Raw genomic sequence first — 25,776 nt, 5'->3', positions numbered from 1 at the left:
CTGGAAAAGATGACATGGTTTCAGGTTCTATGTACCAGAATCTTGAGTATGCTTATTTCTCTTCTCTATATCAGCAGAGTTGCTCCCCCAAAATCCTCAAATACTCTTGAAGTCCTCAAACCCTACTAAAAGGTCTGACATTCACATCAAAATCACCTTACTTTCACTAAATCATACGATTTAATTAAGTACCTACTTACCACTCCTTTACTAAGTACTTATTTTAAAGCTTGTTATTCACTCCAAGACTCAAACCAAAACGGCTCTTGTTTACACTACAGAGGGGCACAGGGGAGGGTGAAATACACATTCTGTTTTTCTAAGAGCGTATCAGAGCCCTTCTAGCTTTTCATTCACTCTCATAAGAGCTCTTCAATTTCTACCTTTCCATTCCTCTAATTTTCAAGTGTTTCCCACAAATTTCCCCCTTTCCTCAGATTTTTAAGCTGCCCTTTATTTCTCTCCCCAGCATCCACTATGTGCTCTGCACAAATCCGTGTCTTTTTCTCCTCCCCATAGACCACTGCTACACCACTATCCTTATGCTCTCTACCTCCATCAGTATTATTTCAGGCTGTGTCAGGACAAACAGAGAATAAAAGGTTATTCTGGAAAGAACTATTTCTTGTCTTTAGACATTTCTTGAATTCACAGACATTGTGTCCACACTACAGGCAGGGATGTTGCCTCTTTCACAGTTCTAATCTCCCCCTACCTCCAACCCTACTTCCCTGCCAAAATACCACCGGAAAAAAAAATCATCAAAAACAAAACCCACAAAAACCCTTCCACAACATCCAACAGATTCCACCTGAAAATCTAAAACAACCTCTGAAATTTGGGAGCTGACGAGACACAGTATTGTAGTCACCATACTGCATTCAAATAGACAGTAACTAAAGTGAAACTATTCACAAGTTCAGTTTGAAGCCTTCCCCAGCCTCACTGCAGTCATTATGTCCATCCTTCTTCCCTAATTACAGAAGATGCCACTTTCAAACCACTAGATGACGCACCTCCCTTTACCACCTGAAAAGAAATTTAAGCACAGCATCTCACTGAATGGGTTCCTAGCAAGAACCCTCCAAGAACCGGCCACATTCAATGCACTGACTAGTAAAAGTCTACACAGCTCTGCTCATGGTTTATACCAGCATCTTATGCTCCCAGCTGGCCTGCTGCTTGAAAGAGCACCCCATGGTTTGTGATCACCAGTAACACATTTCCTACTTATAAGATTACACTGATTTTCTTGCAAAACACTATCATTTCTTGAGGTGGGAACCTCACCAAACAGAGGCAGGAGTTACCTTTACGCCCCGCGTTTCCCAGATTTCTAACATTTAAAGGGTAAAGGGAGAGAATAAACTTTTGAAACCTCGATCTCAAATCCTTTTAGGACACAAAGCAAAGAGCATCAACGCAACAAGTCAACAGCCGTAGGAGGAAAGAAAAAAAAAAAATCGACCACTAAATTTAGGATTTTTCTGGCCACTGGGAAACGAGGCAGAAAGCCTCCCATGAGGCACACGAAAGCCTCCCCTCCTCCCCCGAAGGAGAGAGGAAAAGAAGGCTGCAGAACGCCGCCTTCTCCTCGTTTCCCTTCTCCTTTTCCTCCCAGCCCCCGTCTCGTCCCGTCCCGCTCCTCTCACCCCTCCGCCCGGCCGGGGCGGGGCAGCCCGGGTCCCTCCCGCTGCAACGGCCTCTACAACCCCCGCGCTCCTTGCCGCCGCGGCCCCACCGCCATCTTGAGCGGGGACCGAGTGGCGCGCTGCCGTAAAGCGCGGCTGCCGCGCCGCGCCGCGCGGGACCGCGCTCCGGAAGCGAGGGCTTTAGCGCGCTCGCGCCAACTCTATGGTTCCGGTCCGCTTCTCTCCGCCGCGCGCAGGCTCCTCTGTGGTTGGGCGGGCGGGCGGGAGGGAGGAGGCGTGGTTCGGGGCCCCGCGCGCCGGTCGGGGATCACGTGAGCGGCGTGGGCCGTTGGGCGCGGCCGTTGGGCGCGGCCGTTCAAGCGGCGGAGAGGGAGGGGGAAACAGGGGGCCTCCATCCCCCCCCCACCGGGCTCCGGGGCGGGGGAAGGCGCAGTTAGGGGGGGGTATGGGGAGAAGGCGGCTGGAAATGCGCTGGGGCAGGAGAGAAGGCCTGTGAGCGCGGTCACTCTTCTCCCACGCTGTAGAGGAGATCCTACAAAATGTTCTCCTGTCCTGGGACAAGGTAGAGCCGAGGGATGTGTGAAAAACCTCTGTTCGTGGGGAATAAAGGCAAAACGCTGAGGGCGAAGGAGTTCCTGGTGGTTTCCATATGTTTCTTGTTGGGTTTGGCCTGAAAACAGTGCCCCTGCAAGTGCGGCCGGCATCCCTCCATTAGGCTCCTGTGCCAGCTGCTGTTTCAGGGGACTGCTGGAGAAAAGTGACCAGATGACGTTCCTCTGGCAACTACGGCCACACAAAGAGAAGACGAGGGCTAGTTTAGTTCCAGGAGGGATCACAGGAGCTGCTCTGTTATTTGTCTTTCCCTCTGCCATGGAAGGCCCTGCAGCAAACTGGTGACCAGCTTTGCAGAGGCTGGTGAGCGCTTGGTGGGAACCGTTCTGCCTCATTGCCCAAAGTGACTCTCCCAGCAAAAGCCCTCAGACACATGAAGAACCCAGATAAAGATACATGGAGCATCTCCATCGATACCAGTAGCATCACTGTGGATAAGGAAGGGGCAAGCAATAAAGTGTGGGTGCAGGCTTTAAGAATTAATATGCTGGAGGGAGGAGTAGGAAGAACATTTTCACAGATGCATCTGGGAGCAGAGGTGGTCTGATCTCTGAGCAGGATTTGTAGATCCCTTGGTCTGGATGGATGTGCCATGCAACACAATGTTGTTACAGTTTTTCAAATAATGGAGATTTAGTTGACAAACTTGGAACTTTATGAAGGATCATTGCAGGGTGACTAAAAGCAAAATTATAAGCAATGCATTGCATTAACACCAACATTAGTTGCAAAGTGCACAAAAATCCAAGTGAGCAGATGGCCAGCCCAGGAGTATCCTTCGAGCTAGGACTTTGGGAGCTCTCAGTGCCTTGGGATTTTGCTCATCATGTACGTGGCAGAGTCATTGTCGGTAAAGGAAATAAATCCCATGGATTTTCTTATTGATAGAGTTGTGGGAAAGAGTTTGGGAAGGTCCCAAGCTGATTGGCAGGTTTTTTACCTCAAAACTACCTTGTTGTGGCTGGATGTTGCCATACCCCTCTATGAGGTCATGGGCGGCTCTCCTAGCTGGCTGGGGATGCTGGCCTGGCCTCTGTGAGCTCACAGCCTCCTACATCATAAGCAGAGGGACAGGTTGCCACCCACCAGCCTCCAGCATCTTCAACATCTTCCAGCATCTCATGGGCATGAGAACACCTGCCGCACCTGCTGTTGCAGGCAAGCCAGCTTTCCATTAAGCCCACCAGGAACAAGGATCTATCAAAAGGTGAATAGAGATTGTATATCTTTATATTGCTCATTGTGTATCCCACTTCCTCTGACACTGCTTAGAATTTTCTTTCAAGAAAATGTGGACAAACTGCCTGAAAAGTACAACAGATTTGTTTTTATTTGACTCTGCTGTTCTCATTACAGCAGTGATTGGCAATCTCACAAGAATATGTGCTGAGCTGATGTTTTTTTTCTTCCTAAATTAGAATGTACATTTGCACAAAGCAAGTCAGCAGGAGCCAGGAACTGCTGCCTCTCCAACACTCAAATATTGCTGTTCTGCTGATTGACAAGTCTCTTGCCTCTAAACCGAGTGCCACTTGTGTCAGGAGGTGGGAGATGTCACATCTTGGAGAAATGATGCTTCAGGTCACCATGTCACCCACCACAATACCTCGTATGAGGCATGGCAATGCTTTTTGCCTCCTCCGAGTTGCCTCTTCTGACCCACATCGCCCAGTCTGTGGTTTGTGCTGGTCCCAGTTTGTCAGTCCCTGACACCCATCCATGCTCCTGAACCCTTGGCTTTCTGCCTGATGGCTGGCAGAGCTGCTTGAGAGCCAGCAGCTGCATTGCCATCTAGTGGCTTTTGAACACAAAAAAAAAAAAAAGCAGGAACACTAAAACCCAGAACGGAAGGGTTATTGAGCCAATTGGGAGCTTCTCTGTTCTGATCTTACCCATCTCTTTGCTTTCACAGGCCCGATCTAGTTATTGGTGTAATCATCTAATGCTAATGTTGAATATTAATAAATAAGTATGAGTTTGAGTATGCATTTAGTATGGGGGAAGCTAGTACTGAAAAAGGAACCTGTGCACAATCCTACTAGATCCACTATCGTGGATATAAAACACAATTTACAAATTTCATCTATAAGGAAGATTTTATTCTTTTTTCACTATTTGTTTTAAGATTGAGTTTTCAAACAGAACAAAAAGAAACCCAAACCAAATACAGGAAAGAGTGGTGTTATAATATTCAGGTACATTTTTATTAATTCTTAAATTGCCTTTTTTTTTTTTTTCCAAAGGTCAAAGCAAAAAAAAAGAAAAAAAAAAGCAAACCATAGCAAATCAGGGCAAGGGACTGCAAATCATGTTCTTGCTTCCAGTTTTGTTTTTAAAATCTGACAAATAAAGACATTTGGGAGCATATTGTGAAATGCAGAATCTGAGCACGCTCTTGGCAGTCCACCATTGGTGGGACTGGGTAAAGCACTTGAAAATAAAGTTAGTGCATTAATAGGGCTGTCATCCTACAGGCTTGTACGTGTGTATAATCTCATTTCAATCAACAAAGCAGCAACTGTGCAGAGAAATATTGACCTGTGCGTTGGCAGGAGCAGGGCGTTACTGAGCATAAGAGGTTATTCACAGCCAGGCATGCCTGGAATACTACAGCTGGTTTCTCTCAGTTGTGGGGCAAGGTTGTGTGTGTTTGCCTGTAGGCCCATGCTTCTCTTACTTGCTCATCTATTGGGATTAGAGTTTATTTAAAGAAGGTCTCTGGCTGGCTCCTTAGGCAGGGATGGGACAGGAAATAGCAGTTAAATATGCTTCAGCTAGTCCTTGTAAGCACTTCTATGAGCAGGGAATTCAGCATTTCAGATTTAGCACTAATCCACACTAAGAGTTTAGCAAGCACAGCTGTCCTGATGAGCCCTCCAGGTGATGACATTGTTGAAATTGTTTTCTCCCATCGTGTTGTCATAATTGATATAGAATAGAAACATATTAAGAGAAAAATCACATCTTCTCACCGCTACTGCTCCAGCAGTATTATTTTCACTAGTATGAATTACAGGTCAAGGTTTTCTACAATGTGTTCCAGAAAATAGCTGAAGGAAAGGAGCGAAGTATTTGAAGCATTGCCTCCCGGAAGTACCTATAAGCCAGTTCCCTATTAATACATGTTAGGGCCGATTCCCTGATTTGTCACATCTCTTGCTCTGTTGCCACTAACAAGGAAAAAAAAAAAGCCATCAGTTGTTCATTTGCCATAATGAATAAAGAAAGATTCTGTAGGCATAGCTGCTACAGCCACTGTCACAGCAGGAGAGAGTACTCCAGCTTCATTCACTGAACTTGCTGTCTCACCAAAGAAGTCACCTCACGTATGGCACGCTGGTACTTTTCTGAGGCTGCTTTAAACTCAGCCAGGTGCTTCTCATAGCTTTTCACAGCTGCCAGAAGCTGAGTCCTTTCCACAGCTCCCAGGATGGCATGCAGGATCATTTCAATGCCAAGCCCAAGAATGGTGATGGTGATTCCTCCAAGAACAGATGCCCCAATCTGCGCAAGAAGACTGACAAGGTTGCTCACAGTGAGAGTTATGAGATTAGAGCTAAGTAGTTTGACAGCTACCATTCCAGCTGTTGAAGTCGCTTCTCCAAGAACAATGGAAAAAACTTTATGAGCTATTGCAATTTTCTCCAACTCAGGCTCTTTGATGTCATACAGCTTCTGGTACAGCACAGGTTCAAGCTTTTCCTTCATGTCACTATCAATCTTCTGTACCTGATGTTGAATCTCGCTCATTGCTTGAATGATAATGTCACAGTTTTCCTTGACAGTACTGCTCGGTCTCATTTGAATGTGACCAATGGTACAGCCCAGGTGTTCATTCAGCACTCCAGCCAGCTCATTTGTTGCACGGAAATTTATAGACATGCAATTGAGCAATTCCTGGTGCAGATCGATCAATTCTTGCCTTCTCTTAGGGTTATCTGGGTAAAGGAGGTCACTCAGCGCCATTCTTCAGATATAGGCTACTTCAAGAGAGAAAATAAATCCGTTACACTGCCCAACACCAACAACCCTGGCCCTTAAAGAGCAATGAAAAGTAGATTTCTTTGTCTGTGCCTCACCAGTTCTTTTTATAGTCACAAGGCAAATCCCAAGGCATAGCTTGCAAATGTAGACATCTTAATTCTTGTTTGGGATTTTTAGCCAAATTATTGGAAAAGGACATTATGAGACATGCAAAAATAGAGCAACAAAAATAGCTAACAAATACGTAATCAGCAGATCGGTAAAATGAAGCTGAACTAGTTCACTAAAAAATGGAACAATCTCATCTAATCAGCAAAATCTAAAATAAGCTGTGGAAATGAAAGGCCTATTCTAGACACACTTTTGTATCAGTCTAATTTTTTCAGTTGGTGGCATTTGATTTTTAAACAACTACGATGGCTGGTAGAGTAAGCACAGTCTGTATCACAAGGGTGTTTTATGCCAGTGTAGCTTATTTCTCCTCACATTCAAGAGAAAATGTTACTACACAAGCACTCTGTGCTTATACAAATAAACTCACACTTGGGAATTCACAGAGAGTAGTAAAATTATTTATAATAAACCCATGCTAACGTATATCACCTTAGACACATCTCCCACTGTGTTTTTTTTTTCCCTTTCCTTCCCTTTAGCCCCTGTTCCCTCATTGTTTATTCACCTCCCTAATACTGGAATGGATTCCCAATTTTTTTTTTTTTAATTGTTGAACATCAAACAACTGCAGACAGCCCTATGATGTTCAGCGTGCCACATAAGCACCGTGAGGTGCACCTACTCCAGCTGGACGTCTGTGACGGCAGACTGCCTTGGAGCAGCACACACCAGCTTGCAGGGAGAGTCCTGCTTGCGCAGCCACACTCCCTCTGTACCCAGAATGTCCTGTGTGGAGCTAATATCAACGGGTGTTCAGCAAGCTCCTAGGACATGGCTGGGCAGAATCTGGTCCTCCCTTATTGATATACAGACCTGACCACAAAATTTAACTTCTTCCATTTTTAACCCCCCTTAACACTTACGTCTAATCCTTATAGTCACTGTACTTCTCTGAGCCATCACTAGTTTGCCAAGAAAAAAGCTTATTTCATACATTTTTCTTCATCACCTGCATGTCAATATGTAGAGTCCAAAGTAACTGAGTTACCAGTGATCATGGAGTTACTCCTCGTTACTGAGCTTCTGTAACCAACTCTGTGCCACTTGCTTTTAACCCATCACCAGCTGCAAAGTAAAAATGCTGTAGCATAAATTTCACTTAAATGCATGTATCTTACTTTGCAACAGGGGCAAACCATGAATGAGTAGGATGACTCATTTCTTTATTGGTATTTTTGCATTCTCAACCCTCTTATTGCAAATCTGGGCCACGTTTTTTGCAATGCTTCACATTTTTTCAAGATAAACCTCTTCTTGCTGTTGGTGCTTACATATCACAGTTATAGGTACAAATAGTTTTGTGTAGGAGCCTGGCTAGATTTTTCTTCTTAAATGATACCTTTGTGTTATTTTGGTCCTTTGTATTCCTTGCATTATCTGCTAACTGCAAATCATCTGACACTGACCCAGCTGTATTTTACTAAACACACCCTCCCCCACAAGATCACTGTAGAAAAACAAAATTATTTCAAGAGTCCCCTAGTCATCTTACAATCTCAATCTTGAAATAAAAGCCAGTCTGAAGAGAAGTTTTTCAACAATATTTTGCACAGCACTGTACATTTCTTCCAGCCACTTACCTTTAACACATCTTTCTTCTTCTTCTAGCTGGAAGGAGCGAAGTACATAAACAGTAAAAGCTTGTGATTTTCAGGAAACATAAATTCATGTCAATACAAGATGTCAATTCTTATCAGTTCTGCCTCAGGGATGCTGCTGGCCTGTTCTCTGACTTAGTGTGATATTAGATCCTTTCTGCTCCAGTGACATTTTGTTGAAGGGTCATTTGTTTTTCCTTATTTGTAGAAACTGTGTTCTTAGAGGAATAGTACTCCAATAAACATTTCACGTAGATGTGGAGGAGACTTTTAGCATCTATTCTTTATGCATGATTATTTCAGCTTCCTGTAACTGCTCTAGATTCTGTCTCAATGCTAAAATTACCCTCTACTCTTCACATTAACAATTTTGCTAGTTTTTACATTTGCTTTCTAGAGTTAGGCAGGCCACATATATTTCCATATGTCTGACTATTTCTCCAGCTCCAGGGAGATTTTCTCCAGAAGTTGCTCTTATTAAACATTTAGACTGCCTACCTGATTTTGTCTGAGTGCTCCTGCAATCAGCTGCAATCAGTGTACGGGACAGTGACTTCATCTGCTTTCTGCTGCATTCCTCTAGCGCTTTCCAGCAACATGTGATGAGTTAGGGATCCAGAGCCTGAGCTTCAGCTGGGTCCTGTTGCCTGCCCACTTGTCACTAATTCTATTGTGTGATGTTTACTCAGATTAGTTTCATTTTATTCCTCCTTTCCACTTCCAATTTTAACACGTTTCAGTTTATTTAATGCTAGTTTCCAATTGTAATGCCCTCCAAAGGCCTTCTGTTCCTTGAGAGAATAGGTAATGCATGAATCCCTCTGCCTATGACAAAGGTACCATCACAGGTACCTACAGCCATGGCTGAAGGAGGATGGTATTACTTGCAGTTCTCAGAACATAAAACATGTAGGACAATGCTTTTCATTCATCCAGATACAGGATGAATTTTTTAATTGGAATTTATACATTTCTATTGTTTATAAACAATAAACACTAATGCTTGCAGCTTTTCCTTGATACAATGAATTGTTGCCATGACTGGTTTTGTACACCTGTGAATTATGGAAGAAATGTTGAACAATCCCAGATGAATAGAAAAACAGATTCCACAGACAGTGAAAACAGGCTTTGTCTGTCTCAGCAAGACAAGCTTATACTTCTGCCTTCATCCAAGTTAGACATCTTCCATGCTCCGTTCCTTAGAAAGATGGCCCTGCCGCTCACTAGGATCTGATCATCAGTCCTGCCTCCCCAGCAGAGAATGGTTGAGTTTTCAGATGAAAGTGCAAGATCAAGCATAAAATGAGTAATCTGCAATTGCCAGCTTGTTTTACACTGAAAGCTGAGCTGTTGTATTCAACTCAGTGCCAGAGTGACAAACTCCCCTTGTTTTCAGAGCCGTAAGCATGAGAAAATGAGCTGAGAAAGAACACTAATGCTTTAACTATTACCTTTCTGCAATGGTCAGTTAGTGACTCCTATTATTAACAGGGCATGCCATGTAGTCCTGAAATACTTCTTCCAAAGTTGGACTGAATTGAATTAATCAGGCTGGAAATTCCCTCTGTGTCACATTCTGTAGTTTGGAAACTGATTTCAGGTCCTCAAGGTCTGCAGTGGATGCAAATTCTTCTCTTCTAGAGTCTCTATTGTTTAGGAAAATGACAGCAAATTATTTAAACAATAAACAAGCAATTTTGTTCCTGCTTTACTCCAGTTCTTTAGGGAAGATGAATAGCTATTGTTTCAGACCTATTAAGTTTGAGGGAAGGACTTCTTCTGGAGTGCCTGTCACCTTTCTTTGCTGCAGTTTCCCAGATCCTCTTCTCTGATTCCGTGAGAGTGGAAGAAGTGGTGTGGAGCCCCAGAGCCAGCTCTGGTTGAACAGCAGTGGAGCCTAAAATCAATTTTTCCAGTTCACACATTTTCAGATCACTTTTGCTATAGGAAGGGAAAGGAGGAAGATGCAGAGGGCTGAGCTGAGCAGTGAGAGAAAAGTCTTTAAAAGTATGCAGTGGGATGGGCAGTCACGACTGTTTGGACACATCTAACTCTGCATCTAACCACAGCAATAGCTGATGACACGTCTGCTGCAACCATTCTAGCTCTCCAGGGCTCTGGCACAAGCAAAGGCAAAATTAAGAGCAGTCCCTCAGCTGTGTGCTGTCCCAGGACTGTGCCTGCAGTTGGCCTGGGGAGAACTCTTTGGTGTAAGCAGAAAGATACAATTTCCTTAGCAGTCAAAACGGTAGCAGGATGGGAGCCCAAGTGTCGTAGTTCAGCCCCGATCAGGAGAATGTTTTGTGCTTCCACCTACCATGGGATACTTGCAACATCTAGCCACTGTATGAACTGATAGATATGGGCTACTTCACAGGAAAATGTAGCCTGACAAAACACTGCGTTACTCAGTCTTCAGTTCCTTTGTCTCTTGAATGTAGAACTCTGATGCATTTGACTTTGCTCTGTCTCTTTCCCTCTCCCCAGAATATGAGTTTAATTCTATGTAGACCCACTAATATATACAAACTGAAGGATTATAGTTCTAAGGATGATGTAAATTAGATTGCTTGCTAGGACTCCCATAAATTTACCAATGAACACCAAAAGGCAAGAAAAATTCACTTACACCACTTTCACTGCTTGTCAGATTGCACGTTGAAGGTCAGAGTCATACTTTCTGCAGCCTTAAGAGTAAGAATGCTTGCAACTGTTTACACCATATTTTGCTGGTCTGCAAAGGCTGACAAAGAGCTTTTTCTGTGTTTTCTTCTATCATGTCTTGGGGAAGGGTGGGTCAGGTAGCTTGATAATTTGTAATACTGGTTTCAGAAATGTAACATTCTAGCTAAAAATATATCCAGTTTTATTCCTCTGTATCTTCTGGATTTCCTCCGTTTGCTTTTCAGAGCCAGACCTCACTCCAGAAATGTTAGCCCGCCTTGGTTTTAAGAGCGATAAAGACAGGCTGGTTACAGCCTGCCAGAATCTGCATGACTTAGTGTACATCTATGTGTCTTCAACCAATAAAATATTCCGACTCCTCAATGCGCATCTTGGCACCAACTTTCCCATCATGTCAGTAAAAGAAAACTTCAGCATTAAAGAGAATCTGCAGCTCCTGGTCAGTGCTTTGAAAGAGATGCAAGCCATAATGGAGACAAAAGACAGAGATGTACAGGAAATCATCAGGCACAGTTTGCATGCTAAGATTGCTGGTCCCATCACCTCCCTGAAGGAAAAGATCACTGCAGTAAAGGAACTTTCTGAGAATTACAAGGGGGTTGTAAAAAACATCATGGGTGCACTTGTTGCAGTGTTGTTGAAGCATGACAATTGCCCTGGCACAGTAGAGTCTGCTATTCATCAGTTAATCAGTTCGCCTGCCTTATCCCTCCAAGTATCCGAACTTCTCATGGACTATGCTGATATTATGAAGATACTGCAACAAAATGAGACACCAAGTACCACAGAAGACAGCTCCTCCTCAAGTGAAACGTCACAACAGCTCTCTCTACTCTCCTCATCTTCACTTCTTTTTTTCCTACAGGCTATCCTTGGAGGATACAGACCCGCAAATAAAAGCCTGAAAATAGCAGCTGACTACTTAGAGGAGGCTTTCAGGGTGCTGAAGCCACCTTGTGAAGGATTACAAACCTTTGTTAAAATGGTTGAAGCCTGCATTCCAGCGATAGCAGATAAGCAGCAAGAAACATAGATGTGCTGAAGTGTCAGAAATCCATCCTGATTCCTGTAATTCTCACATAGGAAAGAGTTTAAGCATGTTTAAACACACATAAAAAAGGTATCTGCAGCAGCTGCTTCTAATCTTTTCATTATTTTTTGAAATCTGGGCTTAGTATCTTTGAGTAGAGGTCAAAATCAAATTCTGACAACTTATTATTTGAAATCACTGGTAAACCAAAAGCAAGAACAAAGTAATGTGAAATATATACAGAAGTTAAGATAGTAGTAAAATAGTTCTCTATTAAATCTGTTTTTACTGCTTGGGCAAACATGTCTCAGGATTTCAGGGGCAGCAGCTCAGTTTCACAGAACATGTTACTAGGTTTTAGATGATTAGATGAAGGCCTCTGCCATGACAGACACCTAAATTTGATATACAAGATGCTGAGTGTCAAACTCCTCCATTTAATCTGCAAAACCTGAAGACACCCAAGTTCCTTAAGTGCCTACATTTTTAATGCTAACATTTCTGATGTGCCACATTTCCATATTCCTTGCCACAGGATTTCCAAGGGAATGTCAGCACCAAGCTCATATGGAGTTACTCCAAGTGTCAAGCAGTTCACACAGGTCCTTTTGGCTGTTCTCACTTTTGACTAACCAGCTGACTGGCAACTTGTACAGTCCGCTTATATCCACACCTTGTTTGGATACCTGAGTTGTTACTTATTGTTTTGGACAGCGGATGGTGAATACAGAACTCCAGCTTCCTGCCAAGATCAGCAGTGTCTGAAAGCTGGGGTCATTTCTGAAATGTGTCAATGAGTTTCAGTTCAATTATTCAATGACTCCACTGCAAAGTTAAATCACCATGACTAGTCTCCTTGGAGCAGTGAGATAATCTCTCTGACTTTAGCTACACTGGGTTTTGATGAACTAGGTTGAATGTTCCAGTCTCAGCTGGAGACCTGCAGCTGAAAGCGAAGGGAGGGTTAAACCTTCTGTAGCAACAGGAACTGTAGAGACTGATTTCCTGTGAATTCTTCTTGCCTGCTATTCAAGTGTATGTATCTGGATGCAGCTAGAGAATTAGTCACTGTGGGCCAAGTACAAGAAAACTCCAACTACACTAGGAAGAACGGCAGAGGCGAGAGGAGTGGAAGCGCTGTTCTTGCTTCTTGAAGCTGAAAGAAAGTCAAGAGCAGTCATGCAGACCTCTTTTGGCTGCCTAAAGCTTCCTACACTTGCTAACACAGCCTTTACCCCAATGAGCCATTTTCTGAAGTCTACCTACTACTTTAGCTTAGGTCCAGGCTCTTGTAGGCAAACACAGTGAGCAAGCTACAGATTTGACCTTGAGCGTGGCCTCATGTAGGTGCAGCTGGTAAGGGCTACTTGGGGTACTTGAGACCAGACTGTCTTACGTCCCCGCTGCATGAAGTACTATATACAATACCTTCCACGAGCTGACAGTGGTACTTGCTGTAGTTCCCCACAGAGTGCAGATGCAGCCGGTTACCGCGCTGTGTCCGAAAGAAATTTTTGACAAGGAATATCTCGTAAGGGGGAATCAGGACTTCCTTCTCAGATGTGTGGTAAGAAAAGCCTTGCACAGCTGCTCCCAGGCAAGTGGTCACTGTGAACAAAGTTTCATTCCCAAACTTCTGGGCTTCGTTCCAGAGGCGAGAGGTGGAGGTAAAACGGCCAAATCGCACCCTGCTGCCTACCATGGCCTCGATATATAAGTCTTTGACACCCCTGTGCACCCGGTAGCACTTACGTTTTCCCATACTCTCCTTGTTGCTCTGCCATTGCTTCATTATCTGGATAGCAGTTGTTAGGTAAAAGTGAAAATACTTGAAATTAAAGTTGTGTCTGTAGTGCTCTAGAGAGCTTCCTGCTGTAGATGTAGCCCAGTTCAGCTGAGAGTGCAGGGAAGAGTTCATGGTGTAAGCCATGAGGACTATGGCATGGCTCTCATGCATTTCTCTCAGGAGACCTACAGGGCTCTTTAAAAAAGCCTCCTGAGCCTTCTTCCAGAGACTCAAATAGTCCTTGTTAGCAGCTACTTCCTTTTGGAAATATCCTCCTCGCTCCAGTTCTTCCATCACCTGCTCTCTGCACCCCAGATACTGGTCATCAAAGGAATGCAGAGCCATATCCATCATGAGGCAGGACATAGACTGCAAAAAAAAAAAAAAAAAAAAAAAAAAGAAAATTAGCATCAGAAGTGTGCACTTTTTGTGTATCTCTATGGATGCAAGCCAGGGTTTTCCCTACCCTCTTCCTGCCTTTTTGTCATTATTAGCAGAGCAAGCACAGCAGGTAGGCATCTTTGGCAAGACCTTCCTGAGCAACCTTAGGTTATTGACCAAGTTTCTGCTCAGGCCAATACCAGCCAGGATACCAGAGTTCTTATTTTATGAAATAAGATCAGTGGCATTAAAAACTTCAGGAGAGCTCTATACTCTCACCCTCCAAAGGCCTTCAGGACAGACCCATGGTCCATTTATTTCAATATTCTGCTCATGATTAGTAAGTGGTTTTGAGGAGGGAAAGAATAACCAAAACTATGTGCTCTGTGCAGTGCAGTCTGAACACATCTGAGGGGTGAATTTCTTTGTCCTGTTTTGTAATACCTCTCAGATATGTTTCAGCTCCAGTACGCGATGTTGTAAAGGACAACATAACAGCACTGTGCCAACTTTTATTTGTCCAGTTTGTCTTAGTGAGGTCAGCTGGAGCTGTCACATAAATAAACATTAAACACAGAAATACACAACTGGGTGCTGTAACAGGAAAATAACCTCTAATATATACTGTCTATAAAATGTCACACCAATTATCTGTTTCTAGCATTCCTAATTAATAAAAACCTTGTGTAGTAAGACCTAAATACTGTGAGTTATGACATTATTCTTTTTGCTTTTTGATGTCCTAGTAGACTAGTCAAGTACTGTAATCAGCTGACACTTGAGTTCTACAAATACATATTCACTTCATCTCAAATATTCATCCTAGACACCTTACCAAATCGATACCTTTCTTAGCCTCTGAAGTTATACTGGCCCATAAACTATAAACTATACAAGGATTCAGTTTATTTCTCCATGATACCGTAACTGTTTTAAAGGAAAGCTAAAATGCAGTCACAGGAAATAGAGCAATATTGTCACTGTCGCATCCAACAACACACTGCTTTTGCCAGAACCTTGGCTGAGGCAGGCTGGAAAAGGAGAGCAACATGAGATCTAATCACAGACACAACCTGGGAAACCATCTGGCTCCAAACGAGAGGAAATTTCCAACCAAGTAATTAAAAGGAATTAGGACAGGTAAGAAATGGAATAGAGTAATTGAAAGCAGAAGAGTTTAAGCTGAACCCAAAGCTTCTTAAAGAACATGTTTCAAATGAAAAAAAAAAAAAAAAAAAGAAGTATTATTTCAGTGAGTAATTTCACTATTTCAAATAAAGTTTACCCCCTCTTACCAGCCTTTGCAAGGAGATCAGCAACAGAAGGCTGGCCAGCAGCACTGGCATCATGGAGTCTACTCAAGACACTGTAAAGTTTGAGCTTGAGTAGAGGTCGTTTACATCTGTTTCTTTCCCTTTTTTTCTGGAACTGGAAAATTCTGCAGTTTGTACTTTGCGCTCAGGTTTTGTTGATGGTTCTTCAACCAAAGAGGCACCAGATTCCTACAGCAATTCAGAAGTCAGTAATCAAACCAAACAGACTATTTACTGATAGAAGTGTGCCCACAATCCATAAGGAAGGGTCTGGTTGCACCAACTCCAGCTGGTGTGGATGTCCTTCACCCTGATAATTCTCTTGATTCCAAGGTATCTGGTGTTCTTGTTCTTGCAAAAAATGAAAAAAAAAACCTCCAGCTTAAAGAAGTCTAATGTAGACTGTAAGTCAGAATGAGGTGGAGAGCACTTCTTGGTCAAGAGCTTAAAAAGCCCCTTTAAAGAAGTGCAGAGCTCTGATAAAGCCAACACAGAAATGCAGGGTAGGTTGGAATCCCATCTGGAAGCAAAGATAACATAACTGTCCCTCTCCCCCTCGTTTCTAATCACGTGCTGCCAATCCTACCAATGCACCACTGCAGAGTGGCACCTTGTTGAACTGTTTACATTAAAACCACTCAGAATGAGTGAGTAAATACAGATTCTATACTAAGGCTAACCCCTCTTTAGTAGGTGCTTTGCAGTCATCCTTCCCAATAGGGCAGTGAGTTACTCACCTGCGATGCCCCATGGCCTCTGACAACCCTTCTGCATGGAAAAAGAGCCAAAAGGAGATGGCAAGGCTTTGTTCTAACTACAGAGACATGAAGTCCATTTTCCACTCCCTGCTAGTGATAAGCTGGGTGTGGGGGGCACTTGCAGTCATGGTGTGATTCCCTGGGAAAAGAGACATTTGTGCAGCTGCTTGGAATTCCTTCTTGGAATTGCTCTATCATCTTGGACTGTATTTCGACTACTAAATTGAGTCCAGAGAAGAGGTTGTGAATTTATTCAGAGGCATCTCCTCTTCTGTGTATGTAGAGATAAAAAAAAAGGAGCTAAACTGTGACAGGCTCCGGCGGGAACTTGACAATCAGGATAAACAGCCCCACTAGAATGTAAATTCAGCTGTATATAATCCAGGTGCAGATTATGTCCCTATTTTTACCTCTGGCCTCTTACCATGTGTTGCAGTATGAAGCAAATGAGGAAGAAAGCCCACTGAATTTGCATTTTCAAAAGCTTCTAGAGCAATGTAGTATGCTAATTATGGCATGGTGATAAATATAATCAGCTTGGAGAAGAGAAGGCCTCAGGGGGACCTTCTAGTGGTCTTCCACTACCTAAAGGAGGCCTACGGGAAAGATGGGGAGAAATGCTTTAGTAGGGCCTGTTATGGTAGGACATGGGGTAGTGGTTTTAAAATGGAGGTAGATTCAGATTAGACAATAGGAAAAAAAGTTTTTACAATGAGGGTGGTGAAACACTGGAACAGGTTGCCCAGAGAGGTGGTGGATGCCCCATCCCTGGAAACAGTCAAGGCCAGGTTGGATGAGGCTCTGAGCAACCTGATCTGGTTGGAGATGTCCCCCTGCTTCTTGCAGGGGGGTTGGACTAGATGACCTTCAAAGGTCCCTTCCAAATCTAACTATTCTATGATTCTATGATTCTACAATGTCCATAAGATGGCAGCAGAGAACTTATAATGGTACTTCAATCTGCATTGATCAGGTGAAACGAGCTCCTCCAGTCCAGCAGTAAATTTGTAATCTGATTTGTGCACTCAGATCCCCAAAGGCCGTAACGACTGCAGCTCATATAAAGATCTGGTAACACAGAGCAGATGACATGATCAAGGCCTTTGTGTGCACCCTCCCAGAAAAAAAAAATATTTACTGAAATGGAGAAAAAAGTATAGAACTAACAGAAACATAAAACCATGCAACAGCAAAACCCCTAACTAGTACAGCAGATACTAGGATTTCACTTATCTCTCTTGTATTTTTCCCAGAAAATTTTCACTGCTTTCAATGAGCACTTTGTTCATTTTTACTAGATGCCATTCAGAGGAGAATTTTGCTGTGAGCAGTTCAGCTCCATCAATTTATGCCAATAAGGCAACCAGTCCTGGGTGTTTGACCAAGACAAGCAGAAGTACTTATTAACTCTCTTCTCCTTGGCCAAGGTCAGCATAGCCTGTGCAAGTCCTTAGCAGCTTGCCAAACAAGAGATGCTTACACCCTGGCAGCCATCTCTGTGGACTTATCCCGTGTCCTTACTTGAGGGCCAAGTCTTTCAGAGAAATGCTGAACTCGGGAGATGATGAATCAGGAAAAGCCTGGCCTTTCTTTCCTTCACTGTCATGATGTACTGGAATAACGACCTGAATTTCAATGTAGTCACTTCTGATTCACACTGGGGTACAGGAGGGAAGAAAGAAGCCTCATGCACCTGGATCCGGCTCCTCAGGGTTTGCAGGAGCAGGCTTTGCCTTCCAGGCATCTTTTCAACTTCAGGTAAAGGTTGTAGAGAGGAACAGAGAGAAGCAGCACACCAACCTGCTTTACATAAGCGGTATTTATTGCAATCAGCAGCTGTAGATGGCTGCACCAGCTTATATACAACCAGAGAGATTCAGACTTTCTCAATTTCCTGAGGCTCAGCAGTCCCTGACCTTGGAGATGGGATCTACTGTCTACCTCTCAGGGAAGGAAAGCTGACAGAGCACATCAAGGGAGACTGTGCAGAAAGTTGCTGAGGTATAATATGCATACAGGGGAACAGAATGGAGAAGTGCAGAAGAAAGAAGATATGTATGTAAATACAGGCATATGTATTTTTGTGTATATATCTCAGAGACACACAAGCTGCCTTGAATAAACCAAATGCTGACCCAACTTCAACTGTTTTTTGAATTAATTTTCTTTTTGTTTATTTCATAAAAGTTGTTTTTTTTTTTTAATTTGTATGCACTTTTTTGAGCTGTTTAGACCTTTTTAGTTTAAGCATAAATGCAAAAGCATCAGAGAGGAACAGATTTTTTTTTTTTCTTCTTGGCTATATTCAGTTCCACCAGAAACCAACAGTAACAAAAACAACAAAAGATTTCCAAGTTACTTTTTACAGAAGTCACTGAATGCACTATACAAATGGAAGGGTTCGCCTAAAGGGACTCCTCAAACACACCTTTGGGAATGTATCTGTAACTGATAAACAGGCAAATTTTGTGACAGAATAATCAGAAGAGTGTACTGGAACTGGATTTCTGGCTATGTGGTAGTATTTCCACACTTCTGTCCTTACAAAATGAGCCTACATTGGCACATATTTACAGTGATTATTCCACCTGAAAATATGGAACTTTCCTAATCACTGTGTTCCACCTGCTTCCCAGTGACTATTCCAGGGTCAGATCCATCACATTTACATGCATTGTGACATTCTCCTATAATCCTCCTGCATTTTGTAGAAGATGAAAAAAGCTCTTGTTATTTTTCTAAGGCATACATTGATTTTCTTGAGAGAAATCACAATTTTTCCACCTATTGCATCATGGGAAATAAAATAGAAGGAGGTAAGACAGAGTCTTTTCAATCATTTCTGGTGAAGCTCAAAATACCACAAAAGATGACTCAAGAGAAACATTTTTCATGAAAGGAAGAAAGCTAATCAAAGCTCAACAAGTGGAATAATTATTGCTTTGTTGTTCTATCTGATTAGGGAGACTACTGAAGAAGGCCCCAGTTTAGATGTTTTTCTTCCCTCCTTCGCACCCACAATCTTCTTTCTCCTGTGGGGTTCAGAGTGGTCCCAAGCAAAATGAATGAAGTGATCATCCCATCCTTAGTATCTCCCAAAGAAACGGTTGTAGGCCATGGAAAATCCTATTTGGTCAGAAAGATAGTCACAGGGTGGGTAGTTTTCACAACGTTCATGCATCTGCTCCATTGGACTTTTGTAATACTCAAAGTACCTGGAGTAGACAAAGAGAGAGATGCCATTCTGCAGATTCAGTCAACGCAGCTGGAGAAGTTTCACACCCCAACGCTGGCATGAGAAAAGTCATTCCCCAGAGTGTCCCAACAGGGATCTTCTCATGGTGAGTTAAATGTCTACTGACACAGCAATGGACTACTCAATTAATTCTAGGAAAAGTTGGAATTGAACCCAACTTAAAGCAATTATTCTTGAGGTTTTATCAGTAAAGGAGACTGCAGAAATAGTTAGGGGTCTTTTTGTCTCCAACTCCATCTCCCAACTACACAGGAATTTTTTTTTTTTTTTTCTGGGACGGGGAGGAGGGAAGAGGGGGAATTTTTTTTGTTTACCTTTATTTGCATCCATTTGCTGCTCATTTTCCCACTAGCCACTATTTCCCTTTAGTTTAAGCAGTTTCTTCTCATCACCCTCAGTTCTGTTGTTGACAGCAATACTGTCTCCACCCAGCTTTTGTTTTACCAGGCTAAGCAAAATCTTTTAGTCTCAGCTATACGCTCTGGATGCCCTTCTCAACTCTTCTTCTAGGTTTGGTTAATCTTTCCTGAAGACTGTACACATCGCTACAGGAGTCCCACTAGTATCCCACGAATTGTTACTTTATTTCTGTATTGAAAATAGCCTGCAGCACCCTTGAACGCCATTTGTTGCATCCATATTTATGGACTAACTTTACCTCATGATCAAATAATATGGCAGGATGTCTGTCTATCTCAGTTGTTCCTGGTTAATGCTTATAGCAGAATCTACTTTTACAATGCCTCACCTATAAAAGGGTAGTGAGTACAGATAATACAGTTGCTGATACTGATTTTTATCCTGTTTTTAATCACTGCATGTTTCAACATCAGCCAGTTCCTCTGCTACAACACTGATCCTCTCCGCTACAGACTGAGCTTCCCAATCTCCTGTTATCTAAAACTAACATTTTCCTTCCGATCCAAAGAGGGATAATAAGTATACATAAAAATTCTTTTTGCACAAGCCTACATGAGAGACAGTGGCTTAACAACCTCTTCCAGGAAATTTGTGAAGACATTCTTGCATGACCTCAAATTTCTTCAAATGTTTATATCAGGGATTTCTCCAAAGCTTTGTGCCTAGGATTTCAGCACAAACATATGTAGGATCCACAGCTTCAGAAAGAACAGCTATTCTGATCTAGACTCATCCCTGCAACAGAGCTGTGCTTCCTTTGTAGGCAAGGCTCTGTGATTATCATTATCCCAGAAACCGGCTGTGATGACCCTGCAGGTTAGAGCAGCTTCTAACTTGTATTCTGCTGTCCCCATGCTAGCCCAGACAGCTAGTACTGTGCTCTTCCCTGGAACAAATATAAAGAATCCAGCTATGAGGTCTCAAAAGGATATTTATGAAAAAAAAAAGAATTATTTCTTTATCAATAGGTGTCTCCTACTGCCTTTTTCCTTCAACACACGAAGGTACTAACACAGATCTACGACAAATTAATGCCTTGTAATATCCTGTTGCTTTCCCACCCACTCTTCAGAACAGGTCCAGAGCCCAGCTCTCAGCCTGACTCCTGAGTTGTTACCGTTCATAGAGGCTGGATCTCTTCTGCCTCTTCACAAAGGCATTGGCAACTTCCTTTTTAATCTTGATACCTAGCGAGACAGAACACAGCAGGTTAAAGATGCAGGCCTGTGGTCTATGAAAAACAGAGATCAGTCTAACCTCTGAAAATGGACAGTCTACTCTCTTCTCAAGCAAATGACCGACACAAGCCATCCTAATTTCCCGTTCATCTCTCCTCATCCCACTGTCCACCCAAAGCCCAACAGCTGGGCTTCATCCTCATTCCAGCCTGCACACCTACATGGAGCAAAAGCCTGTCATAAACTCAGTTCCCTTATCACACAACATGATCTGAGTCCACAGCAAATGTGCAGAAGGCAAAGTCATGACAGCATAAAATATAAAGAAGGAGAAAATGAAGGGAATGGCACCCTCTCTCCATAGCCCATTTAACTTCAGTCTTAGCTTCCTTTCTGTATTTTAACTCAGACTGAAAGTGATATAGCATACCAGCCACCAGGCCTTAAAGATGCCTCTAGTGAGCCATAAGCAACAGGCAGCACATGGAAATAGCAATGCTCACATGTACAGAGTTCCATGAAAGGTGAAGGGTATAAAATAATGACAGTAGACATCACACAGGGAGAAATACCCCCGGGAGGTTCAGAGATCCTGGTGTTCAGGACTTGGAGAATATGAGAGGTCTTTCTGCCATGACAGCTTGGCCCCTGGTCTCCATCAACACACCAGGTCAGTGCAGTTGCTTATTTGCCTCCTTGGATTTGTGGCTGTGCAAACACCAGAGTGCTGTGGAGCACTCCACAAACAGCAGGTAGAGCCACTCTGTCCCCAGATTCAGCCAAGGCTCAGCACAGGCCCCATCTCTCCATGGGGTGGACCTGCACCTGCAGAGGTGTGCACAGATGCCAGCACACCGGCAACACCAGCACATGGTTCTACAGAGAAGCTGGCAAAATGTCACTGCCACTGGGAGAAGGCAGTTTCTAAGACCTCTATCTGTGGGCAGACAGTGAGTTTTGTGCCCTTCCCTCATCATCGTGGTGTGTTTGATCATGTTTTTGTTTGGCAGGTGCCCCTTCTTGAGCAACCTGAAGTTTAGTCTGGATCAAAACACCAACTACACAGAAACTGCCAATTAATGAGCTGTCAGAAATCACCAGCTTTCCCTGAACACTCTTCACATTTTGTTCCTCTTTCCCAATCTGTGTTTGTATTGGCTCACTGGAGAAATACCAGCTTTCATACTCCCTAGCAGCAATGTTATCCTTTAAGGTGTGAGAAAGGAGAGACAGGGAAGAACAAGGGGGATTTTCCATACAGATTTCTGCCAGGATCAGCTTGCAGCAGAAGCTGTGGACATCCCAAGATGTGCAAATGCTCACATCCCAAGCAGCCAGAAAGAGGAGGGACTGCGGCTCTCAGTAGTAGCTAAGGCAGGTCCTTGCTTTCAGACTCTCCAGCTTATGGGATTTGGCAGGGATGTCACAGCCTGTTGCCGTGTGGCACCAAACCTTTTTGTTCTGTGACTCTGCACAACAAGACATGCTGCTCAGTGGATCCAAGAGCAGTACCTGGAGGCCCTAGAGCAGGTTCTGCTTTCTTAACAGTCTAGGGACACAGTAGTCACTTTGGATAGGTCTCTGACACCAGGTCAGAGAAGCCAAGACACTGGCTGTGTTTCTCCACCTACATCAACCTGTTTCACAGAGGGGAGAAGCATCCCACTGCTAACAACCTGCAGGACTCACGTCTTGCCTGAGGGCTGCTGAAGGGTTGTGGAGATGCAGGCTATGGCACTAGCACATCCAGAGTGATGCTAGGCTGTCAGTGCACGGAGCCTGACCCTCCCTCGTGTCTTCTGTCCCCGTGGCTGTGAAAGCACTTCTGCTGCAGGTGCTCCTGCACCTCGGGGACTGAACCTCTGAGTGAGCAAAAAGGGATCAGATGAGGGACTCAGCATGGTTCTTGTTCATTCCTTGAACCTTCAAAGAGAAGAAAGGAAGTAGATGCAGGAGAATGGAACTGAGGGTTGGTCACAACGATATACTCACTGTCAGCACTGGGAGATCCTGGGGCGTCTTTGGGATCTGGAAGACAGACACACAGAAAGGAGTTTGCTTGTGAATCCTCCTCCTCTGCTTCACTGTGTAACTGAATCCCTCTGCCTACTGGCTGTGTCCAGCTCCCCCCACTTTCCCAGCAGGTCTGTTCCTCGCAAAAAGGGTTCTATTAACACCCATCATTTAGAGATAGACTTCTCCACCACAGCAAAATTCATCTATTATGCCTGAACTTGATTAATTTCAGCTTCTTCTGACCCAGATTAACTGACAGAATAGAGATATAACCATTGTGGAAGCTGGCGGAAGACGCTCCTCCTTCTCCCTCCTCACTCTTGCTAAGAGCAGGGACAGATAGAGCTAGTGGCACCATTTGAGCAAAACCCCAAATTCGGACAGAACCTGAAGATAGCTGAGCATCTCCTCTATCTTTGGAAAGAGAGGCTTCCTTAACTCTAGGGAGAAATCACAAGCCATTGATTAGGAAGAGAAATAGGGCCAAAAATTCAGAGCAACTTTGTCCTCATAGCTTTCTGTCTCAGGGTTGAGGTACCTGGCTCACCAGCCCTCCCAAGAAGAATTTACACTCTGTATTTCTGTGTTCAGTTCTAGTCTTAATCCTTAATGCTCCCTGCAAACAGCCAAGGAAATTGTGCTGTAAGAGAAATGGAAATCTCCTAATCTTGGCTCTCCCACACTGTCCTATTTCACAATTTTTTTCTTCTGCTATTTTGCCATACTTTTTTCAACAGTGTTAGTTCCATTCAAGTCACCAGGTATTTGGCATAAGTGTATTTATGGGCAGAAAGAGGACTCTAGAGACCAATAAAATAACAACTGTTCTTAAACAAAAACTTTGTGTGAAAAGGGTTGTGTGTAGTTCTATTTTTTAAGCAATGTATACATTCATTGGATTTAAAAAATAATAATAATTTAGAAGTTACTCAGGCTAGTAAGTATTTTGGAACATAATAATGACTAAAAAAAAAAAAAAAAAGTGGATATGTACTCCAGAGTGAAAAAGTGAGAAAGAGACTGAGAAGGATAACACTGATCAAAAAAAAAAAGAAAAAAAAGTATTTGCCAGTATCAAGTATCTGAGACCAAGGACTGAATGAAATTTAACTCTGAATTAGATAATACAGGAAAAGATAGAGCAGAGCTTTATCCTGCTCAGCTTCTTTTTTCCTGCTGTAAAGCGAAAACACTTGTTTTTCTGAGCTTTCCCCCCTTCCCTCTCTCTTCATCAACTATAGAGCTGCCACGATGTTACTATCTCTTCATCATTAAGTCACCATTGCTAAATCATCTTCAAAAGTCATATGCTCTTACATCAATGGGACAACTCCCTTCTTTTTAACCACGAACAGGATGGGTTTTTTCCTCCAGAAGTTCTCCACATCCCACGTTTCCCTGCTGGTGAAGGCTTGACTTGTTGCCTATCTCTGTGATGCTACAGCATGCCAGGGCTGGCAGACACAAAAATCCCTCTCCCTGCTGTTGACACAAATCTGCCAGCAGCTCAACCCTCTTACTCAAAAGTGAGTATCCAGCATACCTCTGCCAATTCATATAAGTGCTAAACTGGTTTAATACTTAAACATATTAAAATGTTCAAATTCTCTGCTGCAATTCAATCGTGCAACTAGAAGAGGGGTGTTGACCAGTGGAAGAGAGAGATGAGGCTCTCTGTCCCCAGGCCCTTTCTTATCCATGACTCTGTCTCTGGGACAGAGATTTGAAGTTGTGCAATGACCGGTGGTGCACCTCCTCCGCCCGAAGCTGTGCGTCTCTCCCAGACTGATGGGAGGCTGATGGCAAGCTGCAGGGTTGAGCAGCGGTCCCGGGAGCCTTCCCAGGAACACATCCCCTTACCTTTCTCACAACAGCAGAGCGCTGCCAGGGCCAGAGTCACAATCAGTGGTGCCAGCAGACTCCTCATGCCTTCTTTGGCTGCACTGGTCTCCCTAATCTCAGAGCTTTCCTGGAGGTTACTGAAGTTCTCCAGAGCTTGCTTTCAGGCAGCAGTTTATATCCTGTGATTGCCTGGAGAGATCAGGGCTCTGGCTTGTGTTCCCGTGTCTGAACTCCAAAACAAAGCCTGTCCTTTGGGCCAGGAGTTATTGGGTCCTGGCAGCCATTTTGACATCCATCACAGGACTCCTGGCATTTCCAGAAGATTTTATCTGAGGTTTTGAATGGGATTGTTGAAGAAAAACAACTGGATTAAAAAATAAATTTTATTATAAACATGAAAGTAATTTGGTTTCTTGCCGGAAAGCCAGAGGACAGATCAGCACACTCTGAAGCAGACCAGCTCTTTTCATGTGATAGAGCTCTCTCATGTGGAAAATCAAACGAGACTGAACCCAATGGTGACACTTTTCAGCTACCCCATCCTGACCCAGTGGTAAAGAAACCCATCAAACAGTTTGCATAGGGCAAACACACAGTAGATTTTTGCTTCAGACAGTTTCACCAAACCACTTCAGAGATTTTTATACTGTTGGGATCTTTGGTAGTTAGTTTGGGGGAGGGTCTTTCTTTTTTTCTTCCTGGAAATCTTCCTGATATGGAGGCTATTAGTTTGGCTTCTCTTGCCTAAAAATAAAAAAAAACCCTTGAAACTCCAAAAGTATTCTGTTCTTCAGGACTTGAGTGGCTGTGGTTGCTTGGTATGTCAAGAGCCCTGCACAGGTTCTTCTAAAGCCTATATACCAATAACTCCGTATTCCCCAAACCCACTAGCCGAGTTCCCAAGCCATGTCTGAAACAGAGCACAAGGATCATGTTTTCCTCCACCTCACATCCAGTCTTCCTCAGCCCCACATGCCAGGGAGATATCCAAGGGTTACAGAATTAAAGGCTAAAGGATCTCAACGGCAGTCAGAGCTATTAGGGATTGTGCCAATCCCTTGAAACACTGTCTTTTAGCTTAGAGAAAT

At 43.4% G+C, this 25,776-nt stretch overlaps 3 protein-coding genes across 5 annotated transcripts; all 3 read right to left on the bottom strand.

Annotated features, from left to right (window-relative positions):
* Nucleotides 1-4,341: 4,341 nt before the first annotated feature.
* SMCO3 (single-pass membrane protein with coiled-coil domains 3) lies at nucleotides 4,342-6,230 on the bottom strand. Its single transcript, XM_010119246.2, has one exon. The coding sequence runs from the start codon at nucleotides 6,228-6,230 to the stop codon at nucleotides 5,553-5,555; it is 678 nt and encodes a 225-aa protein (XP_010117548.2). The 3' UTR covers nucleotides 4,342-5,552.
* ART4 (ADP-ribosyltransferase 4 (inactive) (Dombrock blood group)) lies at nucleotides 6,135-15,681 on the bottom strand. 3 transcript variants are annotated; one of them, XM_086751164.1, is made up of 3 exons: nucleotides 15,201-15,681; nucleotides 13,167-13,893; nucleotides 6,135-6,247 (listed from the first exon to the last, which is right to left on the bottom strand). In XM_086751164.1, the coding sequence occupies exons 1-3, from the start codon at nucleotides 15,252-15,254 to the stop codon at nucleotides 6,234-6,236; spliced, it is 795 nt and encodes a 264-aa protein (XP_086607290.1). In that variant the 5' UTR covers nucleotides 15,255-15,681; the 3' UTR covers nucleotides 6,135-6,233. The 3 variants fall into 3 exon arrangements, with proteins under 3 accessions (XP_086607290.1, XP_086607281.1, XP_010117551.2); XM_086751155.1 differs by lacking the exon at nucleotides 6,135-6,247 and adding an exon at nucleotides 9,853-9,964; XM_010119249.2 differs by lacking the exon at nucleotides 6,135-6,247 and adding an exon at nucleotides 11,752-12,894 and having other exon boundaries at nucleotides 15,201-15,679.
* A 2,096-nt stretch (nucleotides 15,682-17,777) lies between these two features.
* Nucleotides 17,778-24,847, bottom strand: LOC104478794 (osteocalcin). Its single transcript, XM_010119250.2, has 4 exons — nucleotides 24,707-24,847; nucleotides 22,823-22,858; nucleotides 20,770-20,839; nucleotides 17,778-19,191 (listed from the first exon to the last, which is right to left on the bottom strand). Exons 1-4 carry the CDS (start codon nucleotides 24,771-24,773, stop codon nucleotides 19,062-19,064), a joined length of 303 nt encoding a protein of 100 aa, XP_010117552.1. The 5' UTR covers nucleotides 24,774-24,847; the 3' UTR covers nucleotides 17,778-19,061.
* Nucleotides 24,848-25,776: the final 929 nt, after the last annotated feature.

The sequence above is a fragment of the Chlamydotis macqueenii genome, chromosome 1 (assembly GCF_036417535.1).
Source record: "Chlamydotis macqueenii isolate bChlMac1 chromosome 1, bChlMac1.mat, whole genome shotgun sequence".
Classification (NCBI taxonomy): Eukaryota; Metazoa; Chordata; class Aves; order Otidiformes; family Otididae; genus Chlamydotis; species Chlamydotis macqueenii.
Note: the sequence above shows the minus strand (reverse complement) of the source record. Positions and strands in the feature narration are given on the sequence as shown.